This window comes from Pygocentrus nattereri, chromosome 6, assembly GCF_015220715.1.
Source record: "Pygocentrus nattereri isolate fPygNat1 chromosome 6, fPygNat1.pri, whole genome shotgun sequence".
Classification (NCBI taxonomy): Eukaryota; Metazoa; Chordata; class Actinopteri; order Characiformes; family Serrasalmidae; genus Pygocentrus; species Pygocentrus nattereri.
In genome coordinates, this window is record NC_051216.1 from 45,381,799 (window position 1) to 45,407,820 (window position 26,022).

The following is a 26,022-nucleotide window of genomic DNA, read 5'->3' on the forward strand; positions in this document are numbered from 1 at the left end:
TAGATAGATAGATATAGATAGATAGATAGATAGATAGATAGATAGATAGATAGATAGACAGACAGATAGATAGATAGACAGACAGACAGACAGACAGACAGACAGATAGATAGATAGACAGACAGACAGACAGACAGACAGACAGACACATAGACAGATAGATAGACAGTCAGACAGACAGACAGATAGACAGCCAGACAGACATATAGATAGACAGACAGATAGATAGATAGATAGATAGATAGATAGATAGATAGATAGATAGATAGATAGACAGACAGACAGACAGACAGATAAATAGATAGATAGATAGATAGATAGATAGATAGACAGACAGACAGACAGACAGACAGACAGACAGACAGACAGATAGATAGATAGATAGATAGATAGATGTAGGCCTACATTACTGCTATAGTGTCCTACTACATGAAAAGCACCACAAGTCTACATAAAGCGTTGACCCATCGCCCCACTGGACTGCAGGAATGTGCAGCGTAGTGGGAAGTGTTTCAGCACTGAGGCTGCTGGCGAGTTTGTGCTTTGCATGTTAATGAGGAACAACGCGCATTAAGGTCGAACTAATATTTAATGTAATGAAATATATATGAATCGCATGTTAAAGCAGCAGCCATACCCACACACAGCAACCCTGACATGCTGCTCCCATCTCTTTGAATTGAAGTCTCCTACATATGACTGTATTGGAGTTGCTATGGCAAAGGGGTGTTGATGGGCCAGTCGTAGTTTGTAAATAATAACAGAATCGAAGACTTTGCTGTCTTCCACACGACACCATCTTCTACTTTAGAACTTTCACACCCCTCTTTTAAACGCTGAAAACCTGCCCTCATCTCACGTCGAGGAGTTCTCATCTAGTAGACACTGAGTACCATTCATTTAGCTAATGGGTAAGAGTTTAAGCGCGATTATCCAACTTCAGGATCATCATTAAAAGTCTAGTTCTCCTAAAAGTCTAATGGGGCTGACAATGAATGGAAGCTGCAGCTAATTGTTTTGCTAATGGAAGCGTGCTAATTGTCCCATATTAGCTTTTGTTTATGAGCCTATTACTCATCCTTTAGTGCAGGATTCCTTCATGCATTCCTTCCCGTCGCCTTCCGGAAGTGACATGACAGACACAGTAGCTCACAGAGAGCTTTGGTTTCACAGGCTGATCCGTTTCACTATGAGCAGTTCTGATCAGGCAGCTAACGGGTTGTTCTGTGTGAGATTAATGATGCGCTCGGTTGTTTGTGTGTGCAGGGGGCGCTGGTCTCGGCCTGCGCGGACGACACTCTGCACCTCTGGAACCTGCGGCAGAGACGCCCAGCAATTCTGCACTCACTCAAATTCAACAGAGAACGGTAAGAGAAGATGAACACACACACACACACACACACACACACACACACACACACACACACACGTTCATGTAAATATTATACATATACATATGTATGAGTACATATAAGTACACATATAATAAGAATATATCCCATATATATATATATATATATATATATATATATATATATATATATATAGGTAATAAGGATGTCCCATATGCATTGTTTACAAATAATACCTCATCATTACAAATATGTATTTCAATATGAATTTTAAATATGGGATATATTATTATTACATATACGTAAGTACCTATACATATTACTAATGTGCAATATTTACATATAAATAATACATATGGGACATCATCATTACGTATATGTGAGTGCCTATATATAAAAATATATAAGGACACTTTTGTCCTGAAAATCTATGAAAACTAACAAACACACAAAGAAACACACAAAGCATTATATAAAAGTCACTTTCCATTTACAGTAATGTGGCATGCCAGACAGCAACACATAAACAGACACAAATAAATCTAAACAAAACTGTAGGCGTCGTCCCAAGCGTTCAGACTTCGGGGATATATACACGTGTATCCTGTATGCTCTTATTCGCATAGGGTGAAAACCACATCACACAGTAAATCAAGCTTCCTCTGAGTGATGAGTGAGTCAGGGCTGATTCTAATGAACGCCATGACTCTTCACGTTATGAAATCAAAGCCGTAGCTCTGCTTTTGTGGTTCTTTGTGCTGGCTGTTTCACACAGTGGGTAATCCAGTCGGAGCTATGAGCTACTCTGAGTCACCTCGGACAAACGCTGCGGCCTTGAGAGCAAAGCCCGGACATTAGAGCCGAGGCACGGCCATTCAGTGCGTCATTCACACACCTCCATCACACGGTCTTATAGAGGAGGAAGACCTCGACTTAACCTGGCTTTATACCTGTCGATCCAAGAGTTTGGGGCAGTAGTTGGCTGAAGTTTGAGACTCTGCACACTTTGTTTGGCAGAGAGGTTATGAGACTGGATTATTTCCCCTGGGAATTGAGGTAAACATTCAAGGGACTAAACTGATTCCTTTCCTTAGAAGATTCTGTCGTTCAAAAGTTAGGAATCACTTACAAAGTAGCAATTTTTGGTTATTTCATGTTTAAGCCGTGTGCAAAAGTTTTGCATCGACATGTCTTGTTGATTTGAAGTGAAAATAAGTGACCATTGAGTCCCCTATAGAGAACACACATCTGCGCATTTTAGCCCCTCAAATGGCCAAGGCCCACCGGCGGGCCCACATTTAATTACCCACTACTGTAAACTAAGAACAGCTCAGCCAGTTTGAACTGAAGTTACTGTATAATAAGTAGTTACTGTAGTTACTGAATAATAAGGCTTAGTATGTCAGACGACTGGGATTTTAAAAAAGGTTAATGCACAATTACTGTTTATTTGCTGAATTTAACATAAATATGAAATGTACATGAAACTGTGTATTGGGGAATAAAATAAATAGAAATTGTGAACTGCACTTTGCAGAAAAATGACATGTTCAGTTTGTTCTCTGTTCACTTATTTTCAAAATTTTAAAAACCTGAAATTTGACCGCTTTCGCACACAACTGTACAGTAAATTCTACAATGTCAAATGAATTAGTATAAGCTATTTTTTGGTGGTGATATACAGTATATTACTGTTAAGAACCTCCAGTTGCCTTGCAACATCTTTACCATGAATCAATTTTAAAAATGTATGTTTGTCTAAAACATTAGCTCAAAACTATAAAACAATGTCTCACACATCAGGCAGTGTATTCATAAGCATTTCATATCATAACTTTCTGTGAGGGAGGTTTTAGAGGCATTAAACTCTTCAGACATCTGGTTCCTATCACCACCACTGTGAACAACTTTGAACTGCAGGCTCCTTATTAAGCGCTAACTATCAATGAGGCAATCTCATAGACTGTTGTCTAACTAATGTTGAAGTATTAGCCTTAAGGCTATCAAGGACTGTGTTACCTTGAGTTACCTTGTCAAACCCACTGAGTTTTTTTGGTTCCATAAATTCATACAAATCACGTACACTCACCAGCCACTTTATTAGGTACACCCGTTCAATTGCTCGTTAACACAAATAGCTAATCAGCCAATCACACGGCCGCAACTCAATGCATTCAGGCATGTAGAGGTGGTCAAGACAACGTGCTGAAGTGCAGACCGAGCATCAGAACGGGGAAGAAAGGGGATTTAAGGGGCTTTGAACGTGGCGTGGTTGTTGGTGTCAGACGGGCTGGTCTGAGTATTTCAGAAACTGCTGATCTGCTGGGATTTTCACACACAACCATCTCTAGGGTTTACAGAGAACGGTCCGAAAAAGAGGAAATATCCAGTGAGCGGTCAGTTGTGTGGATGAAAATGCCTTGTTGATGTGAGAGGTCAGAGGAGAACGGGCAGACTGGTTCCAGATGATAGAAAGGCAGCAGTAACTCAAATAACCAACCAGAATCTCTGAGGAACGTTTCCAGCACCTTGTTGAAAGTATGTCCTTTTACTAGCAAGGTGTACCTGTTAAAGTGGCCGGTGTATATATATTTGATGGGTATGGTCGGAGCTTCCAGAGCATTGAGCAAACAGCATAGCTCATAAAAAGACCAATAATGCTTAAGGATACTCCAAAATTTTGGCCCCTGAAAATCATGATACTGTAAATAAGAAATACTGGTTAAAAATGCTCCACCCGATGACCACTCTGATAGGCTCCAGTACCCCCTGCGACCTTGAGGGAGAAGCGACTTAGCCCCCTGCAACTGTCTATAGCTCACATGGTTTAAAGAAATTCTTTAATGTAAATTGTATAAATAACAGCACAAATCCGATTTTCTGCAGTTATCGGATTATTATTAATTATTTTTAATATATTATTAAGTGCATGTAAACACACTTAATGAGTAACTCAATATCTTTTTGCTTATACACGGTTTTACCTCTTGTTTTGAGGGCTGCCACTACAAACATGTGCATCTGATAGATCCTCCAGAGGTTTATGGCTGTTCCATCTCTAAATGATGAACACAGCTTGTGTGCTAAAAGTGCCCCCTGCTGGAGAGACTCCAAACTACTTGGTGGGAGTTCCAAATCCACATTTTTTAAACAGGCTTTACATGTTGAAAAATGAGATGTTTTCAGCTTTAGATGTCTTTAGGAAACCACGAAGTGTTACTCTTGCTTTTAATATTTAATGTTATCATAATATTTTTGATTATTCGTCTAGTTCTCTCAGTTCCAACCTGGCATTTATCAACAGCAAACAATATCCGAAAGAGCCCTTTCCAAAAGCGTGTCTTGGCTTGGTTGTATGGTTCTATGAAATAAACCTTGGTATTGAAACGTTACATTATGTGGAAGGTTATTAACCTTATATAAGGTTTTATACGGTTAAACAACCTTATTAAAGGTGACTTTTATGAGGTTATTTAGACTCACACAACTCTTTACGGCATCTCTAAAAAGAACGCTTGCATGTACTGTTACTGTATAGCAGCACGTAGCCGATGGAACAGCAGCCCATTTGAAGTATGATATATTTTTACCTTCTCGCTCAGCCTTAGCCGGATACATAAGGCTACATAAACAGAGCGATGAGCAGAAAGAGATCAAGAGAATGTGACAGCTTAAAGGCTTTGAGAAATACAGCAAAGGCACTCAGTTTCTCTCTCTCTCTCTCTCTCGTCTTCACTGTGTGGTCCTTCGTATTGTTGCTATCGCTGCTTTTCAGACAGGCTGTTGGAGTGTCTAAATCTCCAATTTAATTACCTTTCATATGCACACATTTCTACAGCAACAGACCGAGAGATTGTGATTAGCTGTTTGACAAGCATTTAGGTGGCCTGAGGGACGAAGTTACAGCTCTGAGAGAATGAGTGTGTGTGTGTGTGAGTGCGATATATATATATATATATATATATATATATATATATATATATATATATATATATATATATATATATATATATATATATATAATACATTAAGGTGATGTGTGTAACCTCACATACTGACATTGTATATAAACAAACCTTCAACACTTCCGTCTGCACGTATGTTGTGATGATAATATTGACTAGACTCAGAGTAGCTTGATGCCAGTAGACAGTAAGCATTAACAGCTGAGGACTGTCGCTATATAAACACCTTCCAAGCTCTCTCTCTCTCTCTCTCTCTCTCTCTCTCTCTCTCTCTCTCTCTCTCGCTGTGCTCTAGTGGGCTGAGTGAGCATCTCTGTGTGTGGTGCTAGGTCACTGTGGGGCTAATGAGCTCCTTCTTCGCTGCAGTAATTGATGATAACGATCATCACCTCATCCTCCTGGCTGGAACAAACAAATAAAGCCCCTGATTCTCACACTGTCACAACCAGTGACATCCAGCGCTCAGAGCAGGGCACACGTGGCCTCCCTCATCTATATTTGAAGATACACTCACACACAATTGCTTTGTTTTGAACCAAATTACAGTCATGCACATTTCAGCTAAGTGACAGGGGTCATCAGGGCTGTCGGTGCCTTTGTGTCTTTGTGTGTGAGATGCTCTGTTGATGAAAGGCTGATTTGTATGGCAGCAGTGGGTCTGGCGTTGAGGCCTTGAGGGTATATAATACTCTGGCGGCTCAGTGGGGCTCTCAGCATGCCTGTCTGTTTCACTTTAAAGCACAAGTGTCTTCTGTTTTTATTAGAACCAACATTTTGGACTTGCATTATTGATACATTTCATTTATTATATGCTTATTTAAAGTGCTACAGAGAGAATATAGTGTAGAAGCATCAGACAGTTTTGCTTGTCAATGAAAATATTAATAAAGCACCTGGATATTCTAATGTGGTGGATTTGTGTGCCCGTTATCAGCCCCTCACTTGTAATTGGTGTATTCGTATGTGAAGCTGTTTTTAAAGCAGCAAAAAAAGTTCTTGGTTTTATATAGAACATATTTATATATAACACCTTCTCCATCTATCTGAAGAAGCATTTCAACATGCAAGGAACCATATAAGCATGACATTGTTCTATATAAAACTTAAGGCTCTAAACTGAACCACTCCATTTACTAAAGAAGCCTTTAACAACCATAAGAGTGTAGTATATGTCTTTCCAGGATATTTACTGTAAACTGTTTTAAACATTTCTAGTAGAAATATGCTAGCTTAATGTTAATTTTAGTGACATGAGTGTTAATAGACCAAAGACTGAACTCTGAGGCACACCCATCATAGCAAATTTCCAGGCTTTCTGAATCTTTTTTAATGGGTGTGCCTCAGGGTTTAGTCATTAGTACCCTAAACTTTTACCATTAAGCTTAAACATTTCTAATAGCAATGTTTAAAACAGCTCACAAAACATCTAAGAATGACCCCTTTACTGTATTAAAGCCATTTCAACATAGAGGAAATATATTCCTGTGGCAGTCAGTGATAGTAAACATTAGCATAGCCAGGTACTTTATTAGTATTCTCACCCTGACAAGCAAAGTTGTCTGTGCAGTGTCTCGCATGCCTCATATCTAATCACCCTGGCTGGCCGAGAGCCCCAGGGGTCTCTATGGAAGGAGAGGAGAAAGCAGAGAGAAATGGAGAGAGATTTAATGAGCTCAGACAGGAGTGAAATGCAGAGTGTTGGTCTTTATTTCCTACTTAACCTGCTTTTAAGGATGATGGATGATGCTACTGGATGGATTGCAGCGTGAGTCCGGCCCAATCGCCACGCAAATTAATACGCCTCAGCCTGAAGCTTGACGTGTGCCATGTGATGGGCTTAATGATCGTTTATCATAATTATGTGATCGATGCTCTGTTATCAACATGCTTTGTGTGCCCTTAGTAGTACAAATTCCATCATTCCAGGTTTTACAGAATAGAAAATAGAATAGAAATTTCAGCATGCAGTCTGTGCATGCAAAATATTTTATAATTTTAGAATCCACAAGTTCATAGATAATTGTGCTGAGTTAGCATGAGCACTGGCTGTATATATATATATATATATATATATATATATATATATATATATATATATATATATATATACAGTGGGTTGCAAAAGTATTCAGCCCCCTTGAACTTTTCAACCTTTTGCCACATTTCAGGCTTCAAACATAAAGATATGAAATTGTAATTTTTTGTGAAGAATCAACAACAAGTGGGACACAATTGTGAAGTGGAACGAAATTTATTGGATATTTTAAACTTTTTTTAGAAATAAAAAACTGAAAAGTGGGGCGTGCAATATTATTCGGCCCCTTTACTTTCAGTGCAGCAAACTCACTCCAGAAGTTCAGTGAGGATCTCTGAATGATCCAATGTTGACCTAAATGACTGATGATGATAAATAGAATCCACCTGTGTGTAATCAAGTCTCCGTATAAATGCACCTGCTCTGTGATAGTCTCAGAGTTCTGTTTAAAGCGCAGAGAGCATCATGAAGACCAAGGAACACACCAGGCAGGTCCGAGATACTGTTGTGGAGAGGTTTAAAGCCGGATTTGGATAGAAAAAGATTTCCCAAGCTTTAAACATCTCAAGGAGCACTGTGCAAGCGATCATATTGAAATGGAAGGAGCATCAGACCACTGCAAATCTACCAAGACCCGGCCGTCCCTCTAAACTTTCAGCTCAAACAAGGAGAAGACTGATCATAGATGCAGCCAAGAGGCCCATGATCACTCTGGATGAAATGCAGAGATCTACAGCTGAGGTGGGAGACTTTGTCCATAGGACAACGATCAGTGGTACACTGCACAAATCTGGGCTTTATGGAAGAGTGGCAAGAAAAAGCCATTTCTCAAAGATATCCATAAAAAGTCTCATTTAATGTTTGCCACAAGCCACCTGGGAGACACACCAAACATGTGGAAGAAGGTGCTCTGGTCAGATGAAACCAAAATCGAACTTATGTTTGGCGTAAAAGCAATACAGCTCATCACCCTGAACACACCATCCCCACTGTCAAACATGGTGGTGGCAGCATCATGGTTTGGGCCTGCTTTTCTTCAGCAGGGACAGGGAAGATGGTTAATATTGATGGGAAGATGGATGGAGCCAAATACAGGACCATTCTGGAAGAAAACCTGTTGGAGTCTGCAAAAGACCTGAGACTGGGACGGAGATTTATCTTCCAACAAGACAATGATCCAAAACATAAAGCAACATCTACAATGGAATGGTTCACAAATAAACGTATCCAGGTGTTAGAATGGCCAAGTCAAAGTCCAGACCTGAATCCAATCGAGAATCTGTGGAAAGAGCTGAAAACTGCTGTTCACAAACGCTCTCCATCCAACTTCACTGAGCTCGAGCTGTTTTGCAAGGAAGAATGGGCAAAAATTTCAGTCTCTCGATGTGCAAGACTGACAGAGACGTACCCCAAGCCACTTGCAGCTGTAATCACAGCAAAAGGTGGCGCTACAAAGTATTAAAGCAAGGGGGCTGAATAATATTGCACGCCCCACTTTTCAGTTTTTTATTTCTAAAAAAAGTTTAAAATATCCAACAAATTTCGTTCCACTTCACGATTGTGTCCCACTTGTTGTTGACTCTTCACAAAAAATGTCAATTTCATATCTTTATGTTTGAAGCCTGAAATGTGGCAAAAGGTTGAAAAGTTCAAGGGGGCTGAATACTTTTGCAACCCACTGTATATATATATATATATATATATGTGTGTGTGTGTGTGTGTGTGTGTGTGTGTGTGTGTGTGTGTGTGTGTGTGTATAAGGGAATACATAATATGCAGATTCTGTAATTGTTTTGCAGTTAATTGTTCAGCTCTGCATTTATCGCAAGCCACAACATCTTCAGTGAAAGAATCACTAAAGTGATAGTGATGCATACTTGTATTTATATTTATTTTGTATTAATAATGTTAGGTTCAGACAGAATTCAGAAATTTGCAGACCGAAGTGAAGTAAAATAGGCTTATTAGCAAAAAGTTAATCCAAACTCAAGATCAACCAGTCCAAAGTCAGAAGCAAAATCAAGAAAACAGTAACCATAATGGAAGGCCAAAAACAAGGTCCAAATATCCAGAAAAGAAGGTCAAACATGAAATACCAACAATACCAGGAAGGCTAGGCTAAAGACGAGGTCAAAAGACTCAGCAAGGTTTGGGTAGGCTTGGCAAGGCTCAGCAGGCTCGGTAGACTCACTAGGCTCAGCAAGGCTCAGCAGGCTCAGCAAGGCTCGGTAGGCTTGGCAAGGTTTGGCAAGGCTCGGTAGGCTCGGCTAGGGTCGGCAGGCTCGGCAAGGCTCGGTAGGCTCAACAAGGCTCAGTAGGCTCAGCAGGCTCGGCAAGACTCGGCAAGGCTCGGTAAGGCTTGGCAAGGCTCGGTAAGGCTCGGCAAGGCTCGGGAAGGCTCGGCAAGGCTTGGTAGGCTCGGCTAGGGTCGGCAGGCTCGGCAAGGCTCGGTAGGCTCAGCAGTCTCGGCAAGGCTCGGGAAGGCTTGGCAGGCTCAGTAGGCTTGGCAAGGCTCGGCAAGGCTCGGCAAGGCTCGGCAAGGCTCGGTAGGCTCAACAAGGCTCAGTAGGCTCAGCAGGCTCGGCAAGGCTCGGTAAGGCTTGGCAAGGCTCGGTAAGGCTCGGCAAGGCTCGGGAAGGCTCGGCAAGGCTTGGTAGGCTCGGCTAGGGTCGGCAGGCTCGGCAAGGCTCGGTAGGCTCAACAAGGCTCAGTAGGCTCAGCAGTCTCGGCAAGGCTCGGGAAGGCTTGGCAGGCTCAGTAGGCTTGGCAAGGCTCGGCAAGGCTCGGCAAGGCTCGGTAGGCTCGGCAGGGCTCAGCAAGGCTCTGCAGGCTCGGCAAGGCTAGGCAAGGCCCCATAAAACAAAGGCAATACTTCGCAAAGTTCCAACAAACTGAGGGGGGGTTATATAGTAAGCTTAACAGGTGATTTGAATCAGTGATCAGGTGAAGTGGAACGGTGGAGAGTCACGTGAGGGTAGATCTGGGGTCATGTGATGAAGTGGGATGTTCTGGAAACAGATTTCAATCAATATTTCAATCCACATCGGCTCTGTCATATGGATGCGTTACGTCCATCATAATTAAAAGTTTTGCTGATTGTGTTATTTTGCTGTTGCTATAAAATGAATGAATTCAAATGCAGATTCAGAGACTTGTTTCATCCTCTTGTTTATTTGTTGAACTTGTTTATTGTGTATTATTATTATTTTTATTTGTGCCCATTTATCTCCCCATGTTAGTAATGTCCAGTTCCACCCATTAACTAGGTCACACCCTACACCCTTAAAAAAGTTGGCTCTTCAAGGTTTCGTTAGTAAAGAAAATTCTATATAGAACCATGAACACTCAAAGAGCCCTTTGCAAGATTAAAGGGTTGCTTGCATCATGAAAGCGTTCTTAAGATTGATATAAACTGTGTTCTTTATGGAACCCTTTTTGAAAAATGTTCCATGTAGCACCAAAAACTATTGTTACAAGCCAACGAATCCTTTTTTGTCACTATACAAAACCCTTTTTGCTAAGACTGTATTACACAGTGCTGCCAAGCTGGGAGAGTGAAGGCCACTGCATCTTTTCAAACAGTTGCCAGGTAGTTAATTCATATTTACAGTAATCATACAGCTCTTTTTAAAAGACTCATTTTAAAACTCCAATTTTTTTCTATTTCATATCCTCATCGTTTACCACTGACAGTGTTAAAACATATTGGAGCTGGATTGGTTTAATCTGGTGAGGTGCTGTAATTTCAGTGACCCCCCCAAACAAGAGCTGTGATTTTAATTCAGTATGAATCTGCCATACTGCGAATTCCCTTCTATCATTTTTCAAACTCTAATCTCCCTCAGTATTAGTAGTCCTGTCCGAATCCACGTCACATCTGAAGACAAAGCTAACTGCTAAAATGGAGCTTGTTTTGTTCCTTAATCCTGAAGACTTATAATGACAATGACAAGGACAAGACTACTGAAATCCCCAGTGTTTTCAGTGATGGCCAAATTACAAGGAGAAGGAAAATTCATATCTGGAAATGCAGTGCCTTTTCTGTCTTGTTGGGAATCATTTGGCAAGTTGAATGAACCCACTTTAGTAGCCTAATGCTAGTCTATGTGCCATTAAGCCGCTCACCGTTCTGTTATTGTTCATAAGTGTGGCATCTGATGCACATTGCCTTTGTAAATGTCTGTGCAGTGATGTTTTGATCCAGACTGTTTGGGCTAATTTGGGGAAATTACACAGAACTTTTATCCCATATGAATCAGCCAGTCAATTCATGGACAAATTATATGACTGGACCTCCTCGGATTAAACTATCCAGCTCTAATGGGGCGCACGTCTGTTAAGTAATAATTCTAATAATTTTCCTTCTATAATTCGCCAATTTCAGTCCATCCTCAGTAATAGTAGTCCTGTTCAAATTGGCCTCACAGTACTGTAATAACAAAACCAGGTAGGCTTAGAAACACCTTGCTCCATGTTTTTATCTTTTTGTGATCTAAAAGAGGTCCGACAGCTAAAATGGAGCTGAGGACCAGTTTCCTCAAGATAATTACATAACCAGTGAAATCCACAACATTTTTGGCGATGGACACGGTCAGTTTTCATGATATACAGCTACTGCAGCAATGTCTGCCAAACTTTCTGAATCGTGCTGTTCTTTGTTTTGTATGGACTGTTTTTGGTTTTATTCTTGTCTGTTTTTTCTGTCTTGTAATATTAGAGCAATATGTAATAATAGAGAGCTTCTGAAGAGATGAAGCTCGTCTTTTCCACAAACCAAAGATTTTATGCAGGGTGGAGATGATGAGTCATTCCGTTATTGGTCCACTTATACCATTTTATTTTTAGTATTATGTTTGTATCTTGAATATACTACACCAGTATATGAATGGAACTGAGACTGACCTTCTCGGGGGTCTCTGTCATCTTATTTGGTGCACACCAGGGTTTAGATGTTAGCGTCTCCATTTGATCCAATGAGCCACACTAAGAGAGCAAGAGCACCAGGGTTCATTTTATCAAGCCAACCCTTCCAAGTCTGAACACAGCCTTAGAAGGAGAAGGAAAATGAAATATCTGGGAAGTGCCTCTCGCGATGCAGTGCATTTTCAGTCTTGTTGGGTGACATTAGGTAGGTTGAATGAACTGAATCAGCTGCACAACAACGGACACATACGCTGAGAGAAGCGAGCTTTATTAGGGGCAAATCCATAATCAGGGTCTAGACAGTCCAGGGTCAAGGAGCCAACACAGAGAGATCGGGGAACAGACATGACAAAAAAGGAACAGGATAAACACAACCAGAGAGAACAGAAAATACAACAGAGGCTAGAAGATACAACATCAAACAATACAATACAATATAAAGAATACACTACAAAGACCAGCAAACAACCAGGGAAGACACGGGGCTTAAATAAAAAGACAACGAGGGTAAATCCGACACAGGTGATAAGCACAGGTGGTATAATTAAGGGCAGGGTCTGGAAACAAAGGGGCAGGACCAGGAAAAAAACAAGGAAGCAAAACAAAAGCACATGGAGGACTGGGAGGGGCCAATCATGACATGCTGTAAATGTCCTGACAATGTTTTGATCTGGGCTATTTAGGGTAGTTTGGCGAAACTGCAGATTCTGTACAAATTGGCCAGTCAAATCACAGGCAAATGACATTACTGGACCTCTTTTAAGACTAATTCAGCTCGAGTAGGGCTTTTTATTTAAAAAGGTAATCCATTACAGATTATGACTTTTTTGGGATCACTTACTTTAACACTTCCTGGAATAAAAAAGTAATCTCACTTCTTAGCGCTTACTTTATTTCTAAATTGCTTTATAAAACCCCAAAACAATCTGTATTGAATGGAAATGCAAGAGAAAATTCATTTCAGTGCTTTATTAGAAATAAACACAATCACAGTAAACACTAAATATTTCTGCCTTTTAAAAGACAGCTAGTTATACCTTAAATTTGTTATATTTTAAAATTATGAATGGCTGGTTGATGCGGTTTGAAAACGTTGAAACTAGTTCAAAAACAGCTGCATCTAAATACATTAGGCTCTGACCAACACAGTGTTCTTAATGGCTTAGTTTAGGTGCCTGGAGCTGTTTTTGAGCAAAAGTGTGGACCAGCTGGAGGCGCCTGAGGGCTGTTTTTGGAACCACGGGTCTACATGCTAATGACTGTGAGCTGTGGTACAAAAAATAATGTTTTAAGTAGTGTTATAGTGGACTTGTGCTTGTAAAAATTGCACTCCAGTCTCTTTTCATCCACCTAAAAATCCCACTCTAGTCACCACACCACAGTCGGCAACCCTGCTGTGATATTTAGTCTTTTCTGAATATTATATACACTCATCAAGCACTTTATTAGGAATGCTATTCTAATACTGGTTAGGCCTCCCTTTGCTCAGCCAGTTCTTCATGGCATTAATTCCACAAGATGTTGGAAACATTTTTTTGAGATTCTGGTCCATGTTGACATGACTGCAGTTTCATGCTTTCATGCTGTGAATCTTCTGTTCTACCACATCCCAAAGTGTTATTCTGGATTCAGATCCAGTGACTGGGAACGCCACTGAAGAGCACTGGACTTATCGTCATGTTCATGAAACCATTTTGAGACTTTTCCTTTGTGACATGGTGCTTTATCATGATGGAAGTAGCCGTTAGAAAATGGTAAATTGTGGCCATGAAATGGTCAGCAATGATACTCAAAAGGCTTTGGCATTCAAGCAATGATAGATTTATATTAACATTATTTATATTTATATTAACATAAGCCCAAAGTGTACCAAGAAAACATTCCCCACACCATTACACCACCTCCACCAGCCTGGACTGTTAACACAAGGCGGGTTGGGTCTGTGGATTCATGCTGTTTGCGTCAAATTATGATCCTAATAATCTGCGTGCCTTAGCAGAAACCGAGATTCGTCTGGCCAGGCTGTTTTTCAGTCTTCAACTATCCAGTTTTGGTGAGCCAGTGCCCACTGCAGCCTCAGCTTTGTGCTTTTGGCTGAAAAAATTGGAACCTGATGTGGTCTACTGCTGTTGTAGCCCGTCCACCTAAAGGTTCACCGTGTTGTGCACGTTGTTCTGAGATGCTTTTCTGCTCCACACAACTGTATTTATCTGAGTGACCACAGCTTTTCTGTCTGCTTGAACCAGTCTGGCCATTCTCTGTTGACCTTTCTCACTGGATGCTGTTTCTTCATTTCACCATTCTGAATAAATGTACTTATTTAATGTGCCAGGTAAGCTGGCATGCTCTTAGATAGCTAGCCAGATTTAGCTAGCTAGGCTAATGTTAGCTAGTTTTTTGACTCATATTAATGCAGCTCATCTAGTTCTTTAAAATTTTAATAACGAAGAGCTGAAAAACAAAATTAACACTTCTTACTTCTTCAGAAAATACGTCTGTTGCCTAGTTTTATGGTAGAATTGATTATCCTGTAAGTTGTGATTAATTATTTGTGGTTATGATGGTTCAGTAATATTACAGTAGACATACAATAATGGGATGCTGCATCTGCCTGTACTGTAAATATTTTCTCAGAATTTGACACAGGCTGTTGTATAAATCAGGAGAAAATATATGTCCAAATGACAGAAATAGTTTGTAGTGTATTCTTGCACTTCACACTGTGTTTTGAGGTAAACAAGTGACACTTGTAGGATTGTGAAATCAAAGAAAATATATTGACGTCAAGGCCATTTATGGTTTGTTTTGGATGTAGCAATAACAGCGAGTGTCTTGTTGATTGCTCATTCTCATGTTTTGGAAACCTGCAGTGCGGAAATGGCAGATAAATTCATCAGATGGTCAGATGAAGTGACCGGCTGAAGACCGGACTGGCTGATTCATTCAAAAACATTAACATTCCGATGCTGGCGGGTTAGAAACGTCCCTTACATTCCCCGCAGTCACAACTGCATTGTTGTTTTCTTGAAGTGATTGGTTTCGACAGGACTCATCATCCGCAATATGCTTTTGCCAGCAACTGCCGGAGGCTGCTACTCTGAATGTTTTCATCAGATTGAAAGGGAGGTATTTGGGAAATATGAAAACGTAGAAACAATGGTATGTGACAAAAAAAGATTAGGTTAAATTTCGAAAAGTAAAAAATTTATGAGTTTTTTCAATAGTGGGTAACATTGAAAATACAATGCATAACATTAGGGTTTATGTCAATTTTGTGTCATTCACCAACCGGCCACTTTCACTAAAACCACCTCTGCTTCGCTTACCATATAGGAGCACGTTGTAGATATGCATCTCCAGACTGTAGTCCATCTGTTTCTCTGCATACTGTAGGCCCCCTCTACCCTGTTTTTCAATGGTCATGACCCCCACAGGCCCAGTTTATGTGGGTTCATGCACCTTAAAGAGTGATTTTCAACCTCGTAGGTTTGGCCAGGCTGTTCCTGATACATGTAAATACATCTGTTCTGATTGGCTGTCCTCTATTGTGCCTCACATAGAAAGCAGTCTAGGCTGAAACCCTCCTTATAACTTCAGCATGAGTGGGCTATGCTAAGCTGTTTTCAGCTGTTTAATTAAGCTTGTGACCCTTATTAGTCTCACAACCGGAAATTTCACCTCCGTAGTGCCGTGTGAAAGTTTTAGGCATCTAAGCTAATTTTTAAACTGACCTCAGCAGTGAGTTTATCGCAATATACATTAGAATAAAGTCGTATTCATAATTCAAATAAACATAAAAACAATAAAAAGTAATAAGAATTTCTATGATCCATATTTTTCCTGGACACCTTCACAGCCGCCACAGAGACTCGTTAATATCATCAATTACATCATGAGCTCAATTTACTGAGCACTGATTGGTCAAACCAGGAGCTGCTTTTTAACTACATATAATACTGGACTTCCTCGAGGAGAGGCTTGGAGATGGGTAAACAAACACACTAATATCCAGAAAATCACTATTTATATATATAATCATTATTAGTTAATATTCTATAAATGTTGGTTATTCAAATATTAACACTTTTCTCAGCAAATAAACACAAACTACACAAATAAATAGATTTTGAAAATGTGTCTTGGGTGCCTAAGACTTTCGCCCAGTATTGTACACACTAGCGAACACACACACACACACACACACACACACACTAGGAGGCAGTGAGCAGCCCTATCCATGGTGCCTGGAGAACAGTTGGGGGTTAGGTGTCTTGCTCAAGGGCACCTCAGTCACATACTTTCAGCTCAGGGGATTGAACCGGTCACCTGCCAGTCACCAGGCTGGTTCCCTGACTTCCCATGACTGCATCTAAAAGACAAGCTTGTGAAGCTTCATCATGGAGATGAAGGGGATTGAACCCTGGATTTCATACATGAAAAGCATGCGCTCTGCCTCTGAGCTACATCCCCACCACTAGGCAGATTGCTGTTTTTTGTGACATCACAGCTGTTATGGCAGCTTAGTTTTCATATATGGAGTGAAGAGTGTGCTTGGAAACAGTCATTACATAGTACATCAAACTCTTATTTCAAAAAAGTGAAGAAAATTAGTTTTTCAATGCTGTAATGCTTTTGCTTATAAGGGAATTGTTCTGAAAGTTTCTCTCCTGTTTTGTTGCTTCTCACTCATGTCTCATTAGCCTCAGTATGTCTCGGGGCGATGGCGTTCCAATTAATTGCCGCGTCCTAAAAATACACACACCCGTGCCCAAGTGGGACTGACGTTCAACTGACACGAGACCTGGAGCGTAGCCAAACTTGTTGACATTGCGAATGACATGACAAGTCCTCACTGTTCTAGAAAGGAAGGAAGCTGTAATAGAAGACATTTGTGAAGAATGTCTGCAGTTATATGTGGCTTGAAGCAAATATAAAGTGCAAGTCAATTCACATTTCAACCCAGTATTTTAAATGTTGTTTTTACATAACTTTACAGAAGCATCCTACAGTTTGAACAAATCTTGGTTGATTTAGTTTGCAGTGGATAAATTGGTTGGCAGTAAGAGACACTGGGGAGGGTATTGGGGATGGTGTAAAGCGCCATCACTGGACTCTGAAGCAGTGGAAATGTGTTCTGTGGAGTGACTAATCACACTTCTCTATCTGTCAGTCTGATAGATGAGTCTGGGTTCGGCGAATGCCAGGAGAACATTACCTGCCTGACTGCACTGTGCCAGCTGTAAAGTTTGGTGGAGGAGGGATGATGATATGGGGTTGTTTTTCATGGGTCAGTCTAGAACCCTTAGTTCCAGTGAAGGGAAATATTACTTCTGCAGCACCAAAACATTTTGGACAATTGTGTGGTTTCAACTTTGTGGGAACAGTTTTCTGTTCCAGCATGGCTGAGCCCCAGTGCACAAAGCAAGGTCCATAAAGTCATGGCTGGGTGAGTTTGGTGCAGAAGAACTTCATTGGCCCCCTCAGAGCCCTGACCCCAACTCCATCAATCACCTTTGGGATAAACTAGAATGAAGATTGTGAGCCAGGCCCTCTTGTCCAACATCAGTTCCTGGCCTCAAAAATGCTCTTCTGAATAAAAAATTTCTTGAAGAATGCTTCCCAGGATAGTGGAAACTGTTATAGCTGGGGGACCAATTTCATATTAATGCCTATAGGTTTAGGATGGGATATCATAACAGCTCCTGTAGGTATAATGTGCAGATGTCCCTGTACTTTTGACCATATAGTGTATATTCATATTAAAAGGCCCATACCCTACAATTTCTTTTTTTAAAGCACATTCAAGAAGTCAGAAAGTCTGTCATCAAAGTCTGGGAATTGGGTGTGCCTTAAAGTTCAGTCTTTGGCCCACTGACATTTTACTGAAGTCAACATTTTAAACAATAAATGTATTGGTTGTGTTAGCATTGGCTAAATAACTTAGCTCCTACATTCAACATGAATGGATGGGGCTAAACTGCTGTGGGCTGGATAGATGCATATATGTAAATGTATTGGGATCTATGACATCACTAAAACAATTTATTCAAAAATGTGCTATTTTTGCAGCTTAATATCCATGAATGGATTGCATGGACTGGGGATTTCATGTTTTAACATTTTTACAATGTTTATGTACTCTTATAAACTCTTTAAAAATGTTTCTTTGCATTTATTTTTTCAATAACATGGATATTTAATGAGGAAGAAGAACACAATACTGCTGTTGCTTCACTTATCAACATTAACTGTATTTGTGGACTACATTTCCCAGCGAAAGGACAACACAGTATGAAGCAGCTTAAGCTTAAAATGAGAGTCTGAGCCCTTTTAAACTGAAACTTGTGTATAATTCAGTGATTTTATTTGTAACATGTTACTGTCAGATTTTTAATGAAACTGTAACATAGTGAATCTTGTTTGTTTTGCCCTGAATCAGGTAATTTAGAGCCAGTCAAGCTATCAGCATTTTAAATTAAGATAACATATTCCTTATAATTACCATGGTTCCTGAAAACTTGTTACTAGCATGTAATTATGTAGAATGAGATTGCTGTAATTGGCTAAAATTGAAACCCATATGCCACGAAAGAGAGAATGGTAATTAATGGGCTGCTACTTTCTTAAAGGTGAAATATTAATTATAGGCTTTGAAATGCAGTTGACGAGCCCCACTTCTGCTAACAGGAGCTCCCTCCCAGTCTCTAAACATGCTAATGCTTTGTCTCCTGTTCTCTCTTCCAGGATCACGTTTTGCCATCTTCCGTTCCAGAGCAAATGGCTTTATGTGGGAACGGAGCGAGGAAACACTCACATCGTCAACGTCGAGTCCTTCGTCTTGTCCGGATACGTCATTATGTGGAACAAGGCCATAGAACTGTGAGTACCAGCATTATAAAATCAATGTGGCTAATAAAGCCAATGAGAGTGGAATCAATTCAGAACCATAGTGCAGCTTAGCCTGCGTTCAAAGACTTTTAAGATGCTAATAAATGTAATTTGCTAACACAGTGGACATTTATTAGTTAATGTAGTTAAAAAGCATTAAGTACACCTCCTTGTTTCTACACTCACTGTCCATTTTAACAGATCCACTGACCATATAGGAGCACTTTGTAGATCTACAGTTACAGACTAAGGCCACCTGTTTCTCTGATACTTTGTCACCCTTTTTTTGAATGGTCAGGACCCCCACAGGACCCCCACAGAGCAGGTATTATTTGGGTGGTGGATCATTCTCAGCAATACTGACGTGGGGTTGGTCTGTTAGTGTGGTAGTGCTGGTGCAAGTGAATCAGATGCAGCAATGCTGCTGGAGATTTTAAACACCTCTGTCCATCATTGAAAGCACCTAAGATGGGCATGTCAGCGTCAGAACTGGACCTTGGAGCAGTAGAAGGGTTGCTTGGTTCCATGAGTCTAATTTTCTTTTGCATCACGTGAATAGCTGGGTACGTTTGCACCACTTACCTGGGGAAGTGATAGCACCAGGATGCACTGTGGTAAAAAGACAAGGCAATGGAGGGAATGGGAAGGTCTAGGCAATGTTCTGCTGGGAGCCCCTGGGTCCAGGCATTCATATGGACATCAATTTGACAAGACTCATCTACCTAAACATTGTGAATCCGTTTGACATTTCCTGGCAGTGGTATCCCCCCATTCCAGTGGTCTCTTTCAGTAGGATAACATGTCCTGCTACATCATACACATTGTATGGGAATGGAGGAACATGAAGAGTTTAAGGTGTCGGCCTGCCCTCCAGATTCCCCAGATCTCAATCCGATCTGTGGGATGTGCTGGAATGACATGCAGTGAGGTATCGTCAGATCTGCCGCAGCTGCACCTCACAATTTACAAGACAGATACCACAGGGCACCTTCAGAGGTCATGAAGAGTCAATGCCTCCTGGATCCAGAGCTGTTTTGGCAGCAAATGGAGGACTAACAGTATATTAGACAGGTAGTAAAGATGACTGGGCTCATCAGTGTAGTTCAGGGATCAGCAACCAAAATGTTAAGAAGAGCCATTTTGTCCTTTCAACAAAAATCAAACCACCTTGGGAGCCACAACAATTTATGTCCATTTTATTGAAGCAGCATTTTACCATCTTGGCTGTAAATATGTCTCAGTATGTGCTAATGTACTAATATAGACTAAAAAGTATAAACAAAAATGCAGACTTTGCTCTGCATTAGGCTTCAGCTCAGCTATAGCTGCTTTTCTCACATCTCTGGCAGGAAACTTTTTCTCAAAAGTGGAATCATTTCTTGTTAAATGGCCCTCAACATTAGACGTTTTGATGAGGCTGAAGTCATTTGCCAGCTTCTTGTTTGAATTTTGCCGTTCCACCTTAAATAGTGCCTGAGGCATTAGAATGTAAACGTTGTACCATTTAAGGTGGAATGGGAGAATTCGAACGAGAAGCTGGCAAACGAGAAACTGACTTCAGCCTCACAACTTTTTAGTGTTTGACAGTTTCTCGTTGCAGATTAAATGGATCAGGAAACCAGCTGGAGTGAATGTTGTCTAGAAATCATCGATGCTCATCCTAAATCTTTCTCTTTGTCTTTTCGTTAGGTACTAGCTAGGCGAGACTGTTGTGTGTGTTGCTGTGGTGACCAGCAGTCTAAGCACCAATCTTCAGGGTTAAAGGGTGAACTAGCAGTTCTACGTTAACCCCAGAGTTTTTATTTATATTGACTCTTTATTCTTAAAACTGTGTTGAACCATCAGCTTTTTTTTAACTGCAAAGGAGGATTATTTTATTTTTATCTACATATCTTTCATATGTGTTGTTGCACATATAAGAGATTAGCAGTGTCACTCTTTGAGGTAAACAGCAAGGGTTTTCACATTTTACCACCTTCTAAACCACAGAGGAGCCTCTTATCTCCCACCCCCCCACCCCCCACATGCACACACTCCACAGAAAAATGTGTAAGTTAACACCAACACCCCAGTCCCACGTGTGTTACTCTGACAAGAAAAGAGCTCACGAACGTCAATCACGCCTCCTCCCACGCACACGCCCTCCGGCACCATCCCAGCCGGCTGACAACAGCGTTAGCAGTGAAATCAGTGCGAATGTCTTTTTGAAGGATGTTTAGATCAGTGGACCCTGTTCCTCCCCAGTTCCCTTACCCACAATGCTCTCTGCTCCTGTTCCTCTCCCCACAATCCTCCTTGCTCCCTATGTTCCCTCATAGGGCCTCAGTACTGCGTGAAGTGTTTACCAGCCTAAATAAATTCCCCTCAATGAAAGCATTGCTGACAGCGGTGCAGCACAAGCCATTAAGCCTTCATTATTCATTCAGTTATTTTTTTGAGGAGTTGTTTAAGAGGCCATTAGATAAAATAAGATAATCCACTTATATAAAGAAGGAGTTTCAAAAATGATTAAATACACACAGACAAAATGGGACTCGACTGAGCAAGACTTGGTTAAACAGTCCTTAAAGATTTCAAATCAAAATAAAGCTCCAGTACGCTGACTGTCCATCCTACCACTGTGAGAAGACGACTCAGCGCCGTGGGTCTGAAAGGATGTGTAGCGGCCGAGAAGAACCTGGAGACGGACACGCCAAACTAAGAAGCTGAACAATGGACTGACCGCCCCAGAGTCCAGACCTCAGCACCACTGAACATATTTGGAATAACTTGGATTGTGAGAAGCAGAAAACCATCCAACTTCTGAGACTGAACTTGGGAGGTGCTGTCAAACTGCTGTTTAGTGTTTACGTCTGCAGCTAAGAAACAAGTCTGAATGGATTAGGTTCATTTCCACTGTGCTGTTCTAAAGTCTTAAATGCTTTACTTATATGATATTTTAAACTTTTAGAATGTTACACATTCAAATAAAGCCAAAATGGAAACGTAAGCATTTTAATACAAGGCACATTTACAAGCAAACCTTTTTTTGCAGTGCCCAAAAATGCATTGACGCCACTGCATCATATCGAATGAGCAATTTTGTGAATTGTTGCTCCTCTAGATGTTTTGTAACTACTAGAATAGTGTTTTTCCTGAAGAAAATGCAGAGTGATTGCACAGATGAAGCGATTTGAGAATGGTTGCTAAGATGTTGCCGGGCAGTTGCTATATTTTATGTTGTTGATAGGTAGTTGCTGTGGAATTATGGGTGGTTGCTGAGATGTTGCTAGATGGTTGCTATAGTATCCAAGGTGGTTGCAAGGGTGTTGCTAGATGGTTGATGGTATCCCACGTGGTTGCTAAGATGTTGCTAGGTGGTTGATATGGTATCCCAGGTGGTTGCTAGGTGGTTGTTTTGGTATCAAGGGTGGATGCTAAGGTGTTGCTAGGCAGATGCTGTGGTATCCCAGGTGGTTGCTAAGGTGTTACTGGATAATTGCTTTGGTATCCCAGGTGGTTGCTAAGGTGCTGGTGGACAGTTGCTTTGTTATCAAAGGTGGTTGCTAAGGTGTTGCTAGGCAGATGCTATGTTATCCCATGTGGTTGCCAAATTGTTGTGGTCATTGCGGTGGCTTTTTATTCAGTCATTCGTAGGGAGTTGCCAAGTGGTAGCTATGTGTATTTAAAAATGAATGGTAGTCTATGAGAGGAAGGAAGGATTAAAAAATTACACATAGAGGAGTACAGAGCAGTATGGCTGTGGATAGATTGACGTACATTTTCTTACCCCATTCATTCCTATAGGAAAAATATTTGGACTTTAATGAAGATGGTACAAAAAAATCATACAGCGGATCAAAAAGCACAACATTCCCAATCAGACTAAACATTCCATACTTAGAACAATATTTTGCAAACTGCAGGACATGTTAGCGGACAAAAATCTGGCAAAAAAATAAGAAAAAAGTGAAGAAGAAGAAGAATATAATTTAGATCATAGTGTTCACTGACTAATTCTTCACTTCATATTTCTGTCCTTACTCATGAGATGAGAACAGTTTTAGAGTCGCAAGCAAAAGTTTGAACGTCCTGGTCAAATTGCATGTTTAGTTGATATTCTAAGTGAAAATAAGTTACACATCCTCTACAAAAAGTGAGAGCACACTTAAATGTGTCAATTGTCTGCAGATTTTGATGTGAATTTCTCATTTTTTTTCTCCCCAGAATTTTAAATTCAGCAAATAAGCATTGGTTGTGTATGAAAGTGTGTTCTCTGTAGAGGAGGTGGGTTTATTCTCAATTAATTTCACTTCGTTCAATAAAATGCGTACTTTGACAAGGGGCGCCCAAACATTTGCACACGTCTACTATCGGAGGATTTGTTGAAATGTGGTGACAGCTTGTTCACAGCCGTAAATTTAGCCTTTGTTTTTAACGTGTCGCGGCTGATTCGACGACATTCGTGGTGCTACTGCTTCACTCTACGTTCCCTCGCATTGTTCCGTTTTATGAGGCTGCTTGACTGAAATGTCTGACGCCTTGACAAGCAGACAAAACAACAGCAGCTTCTGCAGCTCCCCGTCTCGTCTGTGCTCCAGTGTTTTGTCATAACAAAACTTTGCTAGACGCGAAAACAACTCGGTGAATTCAACCAGAGGAGCCTCAGTCTGGCTGGATGTAACAGCCATGAATTTGTGATAAGAACAGCTCTAAAGCTCTGCAGTCTGATAAACACACTGGGCTGGAAAAGATGGGTCCTCAAGTGCAACTAAAGCGAAAGATCATCTGATTTACACTGGTTTCCAAACCTAAACCCAAACTCACTCAGATGTTTGGCATCAGACATTTGTTTGGTTGGTTTTATGCTGTAGCTCCAAGGCTAATATAGCTAACAGGTTATGCCTAAATCTTCACATTTGCCTCAATCCATGTTGAGCTGTGAAATAAACATGATAGCATGATTTGTGACACTGTATGGCACACTGTTATCTATTAACATGGACAAGAATAAACAAAATTCAGCCTTCGAGGTGTCTGCTACAGGTGGTTGTAGCACATCAAAGACTTTTGTCCGTTTTTATAGAGCGCCAGAGTATGTCGCTGCTGTCGGAAGAAAACGTATCTCCATTTTTGACGTTTTTCACTTTTTGACATCATTTGAAAATGCCTGTGACCCTTTACATTGTATGTACATTTCTTGATGAATGGAGTGAAAGAAATGGGCCAAAATGACTTGGAAAGACGTCTGGTTCCATTGACGTACATTAAAAGTGAAGTAGGTTTCTTCCTTCTCCTGTAAAGTTACCATTTTGGAGATACGAGGTTTTCTTCTGACAACAGTGATATAAATGAGTGACATTTTGACCTTTGTTTGTGTGCAAAAGAAAGGAAACAAAGCTTTTTATTTTCCTCCGGGACATAATGATGCGTGGATATTTTGGAATTTTGGAAAAATAGGGCTGATTGATTGATTTAAGTGACAAAAATTGATCAAACTAATAATTTGCCAGATATGTATCAGTTGGCCAAGATCCCCATCACTTACAGAAAATACACATACACTGCAAAAATGATATCCTAGCGAGTGTAAACATCTTAAATTTAGACAATAAATAATATTTCTCATTATGACACTGTTGTGTGAATATTGTGAGATTATTTTACATGTTTCTGGACATATTTTACTTGTTTTAAGCAACTTTATCAAACCAAAATGCCTTGTTCCAATGGCAGATCACTTTGTTTTAAGCATTCATTTTTGAAATGCACAAAATTATCTTCATTATTTTTCAAAACTACTAATTTGTCAATGGAATAAGACACTTTCACAAGATAATTACCTCAAATGAGTGAAAATATAGTAATTTTACAATATTTTTACAGCAGTCTTATAAAGAGAAATATTAGATTTATTGACTATATTTAAGACGTTTTTGCTTGTATATGTTGATATTATTTTTTGCATTGTAGCAGTAGAAGGCTTAATTTGTGGTGAACCAAGCTGGACCCAAACTGCCACGTCCTTCACACGTTAAATACATTCATGTGCTGAACTTTTGATCTAGCAGATCAAGGTAGGCCTCTGCTGTGAATAGGTAGTCTGACCCCCCTGGTGAACCTGGTTCCTCCCAAGGTTTCTTCCTCAGCTCTGGGGGAGTTTTTCCTTGCCACTGTTGCCCCTGGCTTGTTGTAAAAAGTGCTATACAAATAAATTTGATTTGATTTGATTTGCTTTTTATTAACACCACAACAGGACAAGAGGCACATAGACAGCGCTTTAAACTGGTCACCACTAGCCACAGTGACCACTGTTCCAAATCATAATTGTTTAGAAGATTTGGTTAATTTTTTCTAAGGTTAATTACTGGCAAGATAACTGATAATTAACCAATTAATCTAATTTATAGCACCCTGATCCATTGATCATGGAAGTTATCGTAGCCCTAGAAACAAATGAGATTTGTTAAGCAAAAGATAAACAGAAGCATCCTGTTTCAGCTCTGCATCACGGCGGTTCTTCAGAAGATTCCACTGAACATGCTCTACTTCTACATGCTAACCTATTAAAACCCCCATTCACAGTGAGGCATCTCGGCACACGCCTTGCCGCTGCCACGTGTGGTTCCTCAAATCTTCAGCAGCGCACAGTCGCGAGGAGAAACATCCCCTCACACAGCAGTCGTCGCTTGTGCTCTGAACGCCGCCTGCTTCAAAACCGCTGGAGCTATCAAAAAGCTTTAGCGGAGCGTGCTGCGCACTTTGCCTTCTTAACATAGCAGTGGAAGCTCCCGCGTTCTGCTTCGGAGCAAACCAGACACCCACGTCTCTGAGTTATCTCCTTTCCACCCTCAAAACTTCGGAATCCTCCATGGAAAAT

At 40.5% G+C, this 26,022-nt stretch overlaps 1 protein-coding gene across 14 annotated transcripts in view; it reads left to right on the forward strand.

Annotated features, from left to right (window-relative positions):
- stxbp5l (syntaxin binding protein 5-like) overlaps positions 1 to 26,022 on the forward strand; it is a 249,217-nt gene that overhangs the window by 96,274 nt on the left and 126,921 nt on the right. For all 14 annotated transcript variants that reach the window (XM_017703045.2, XM_017703048.2, XM_017703046.2 and 11 more), the window contains exons 4-5: positions 1,267 to 1,367; positions 19,020 to 19,154. In XM_017703045.2, the coding sequence (XP_017558534.1) occupies positions 1,267 to 1,367; positions 19,020 to 19,154 (236 nt within the window). The remainder of the gene's footprint in view (positions 1 to 1,266; positions 1,368 to 19,019; positions 19,155 to 26,022) is intronic.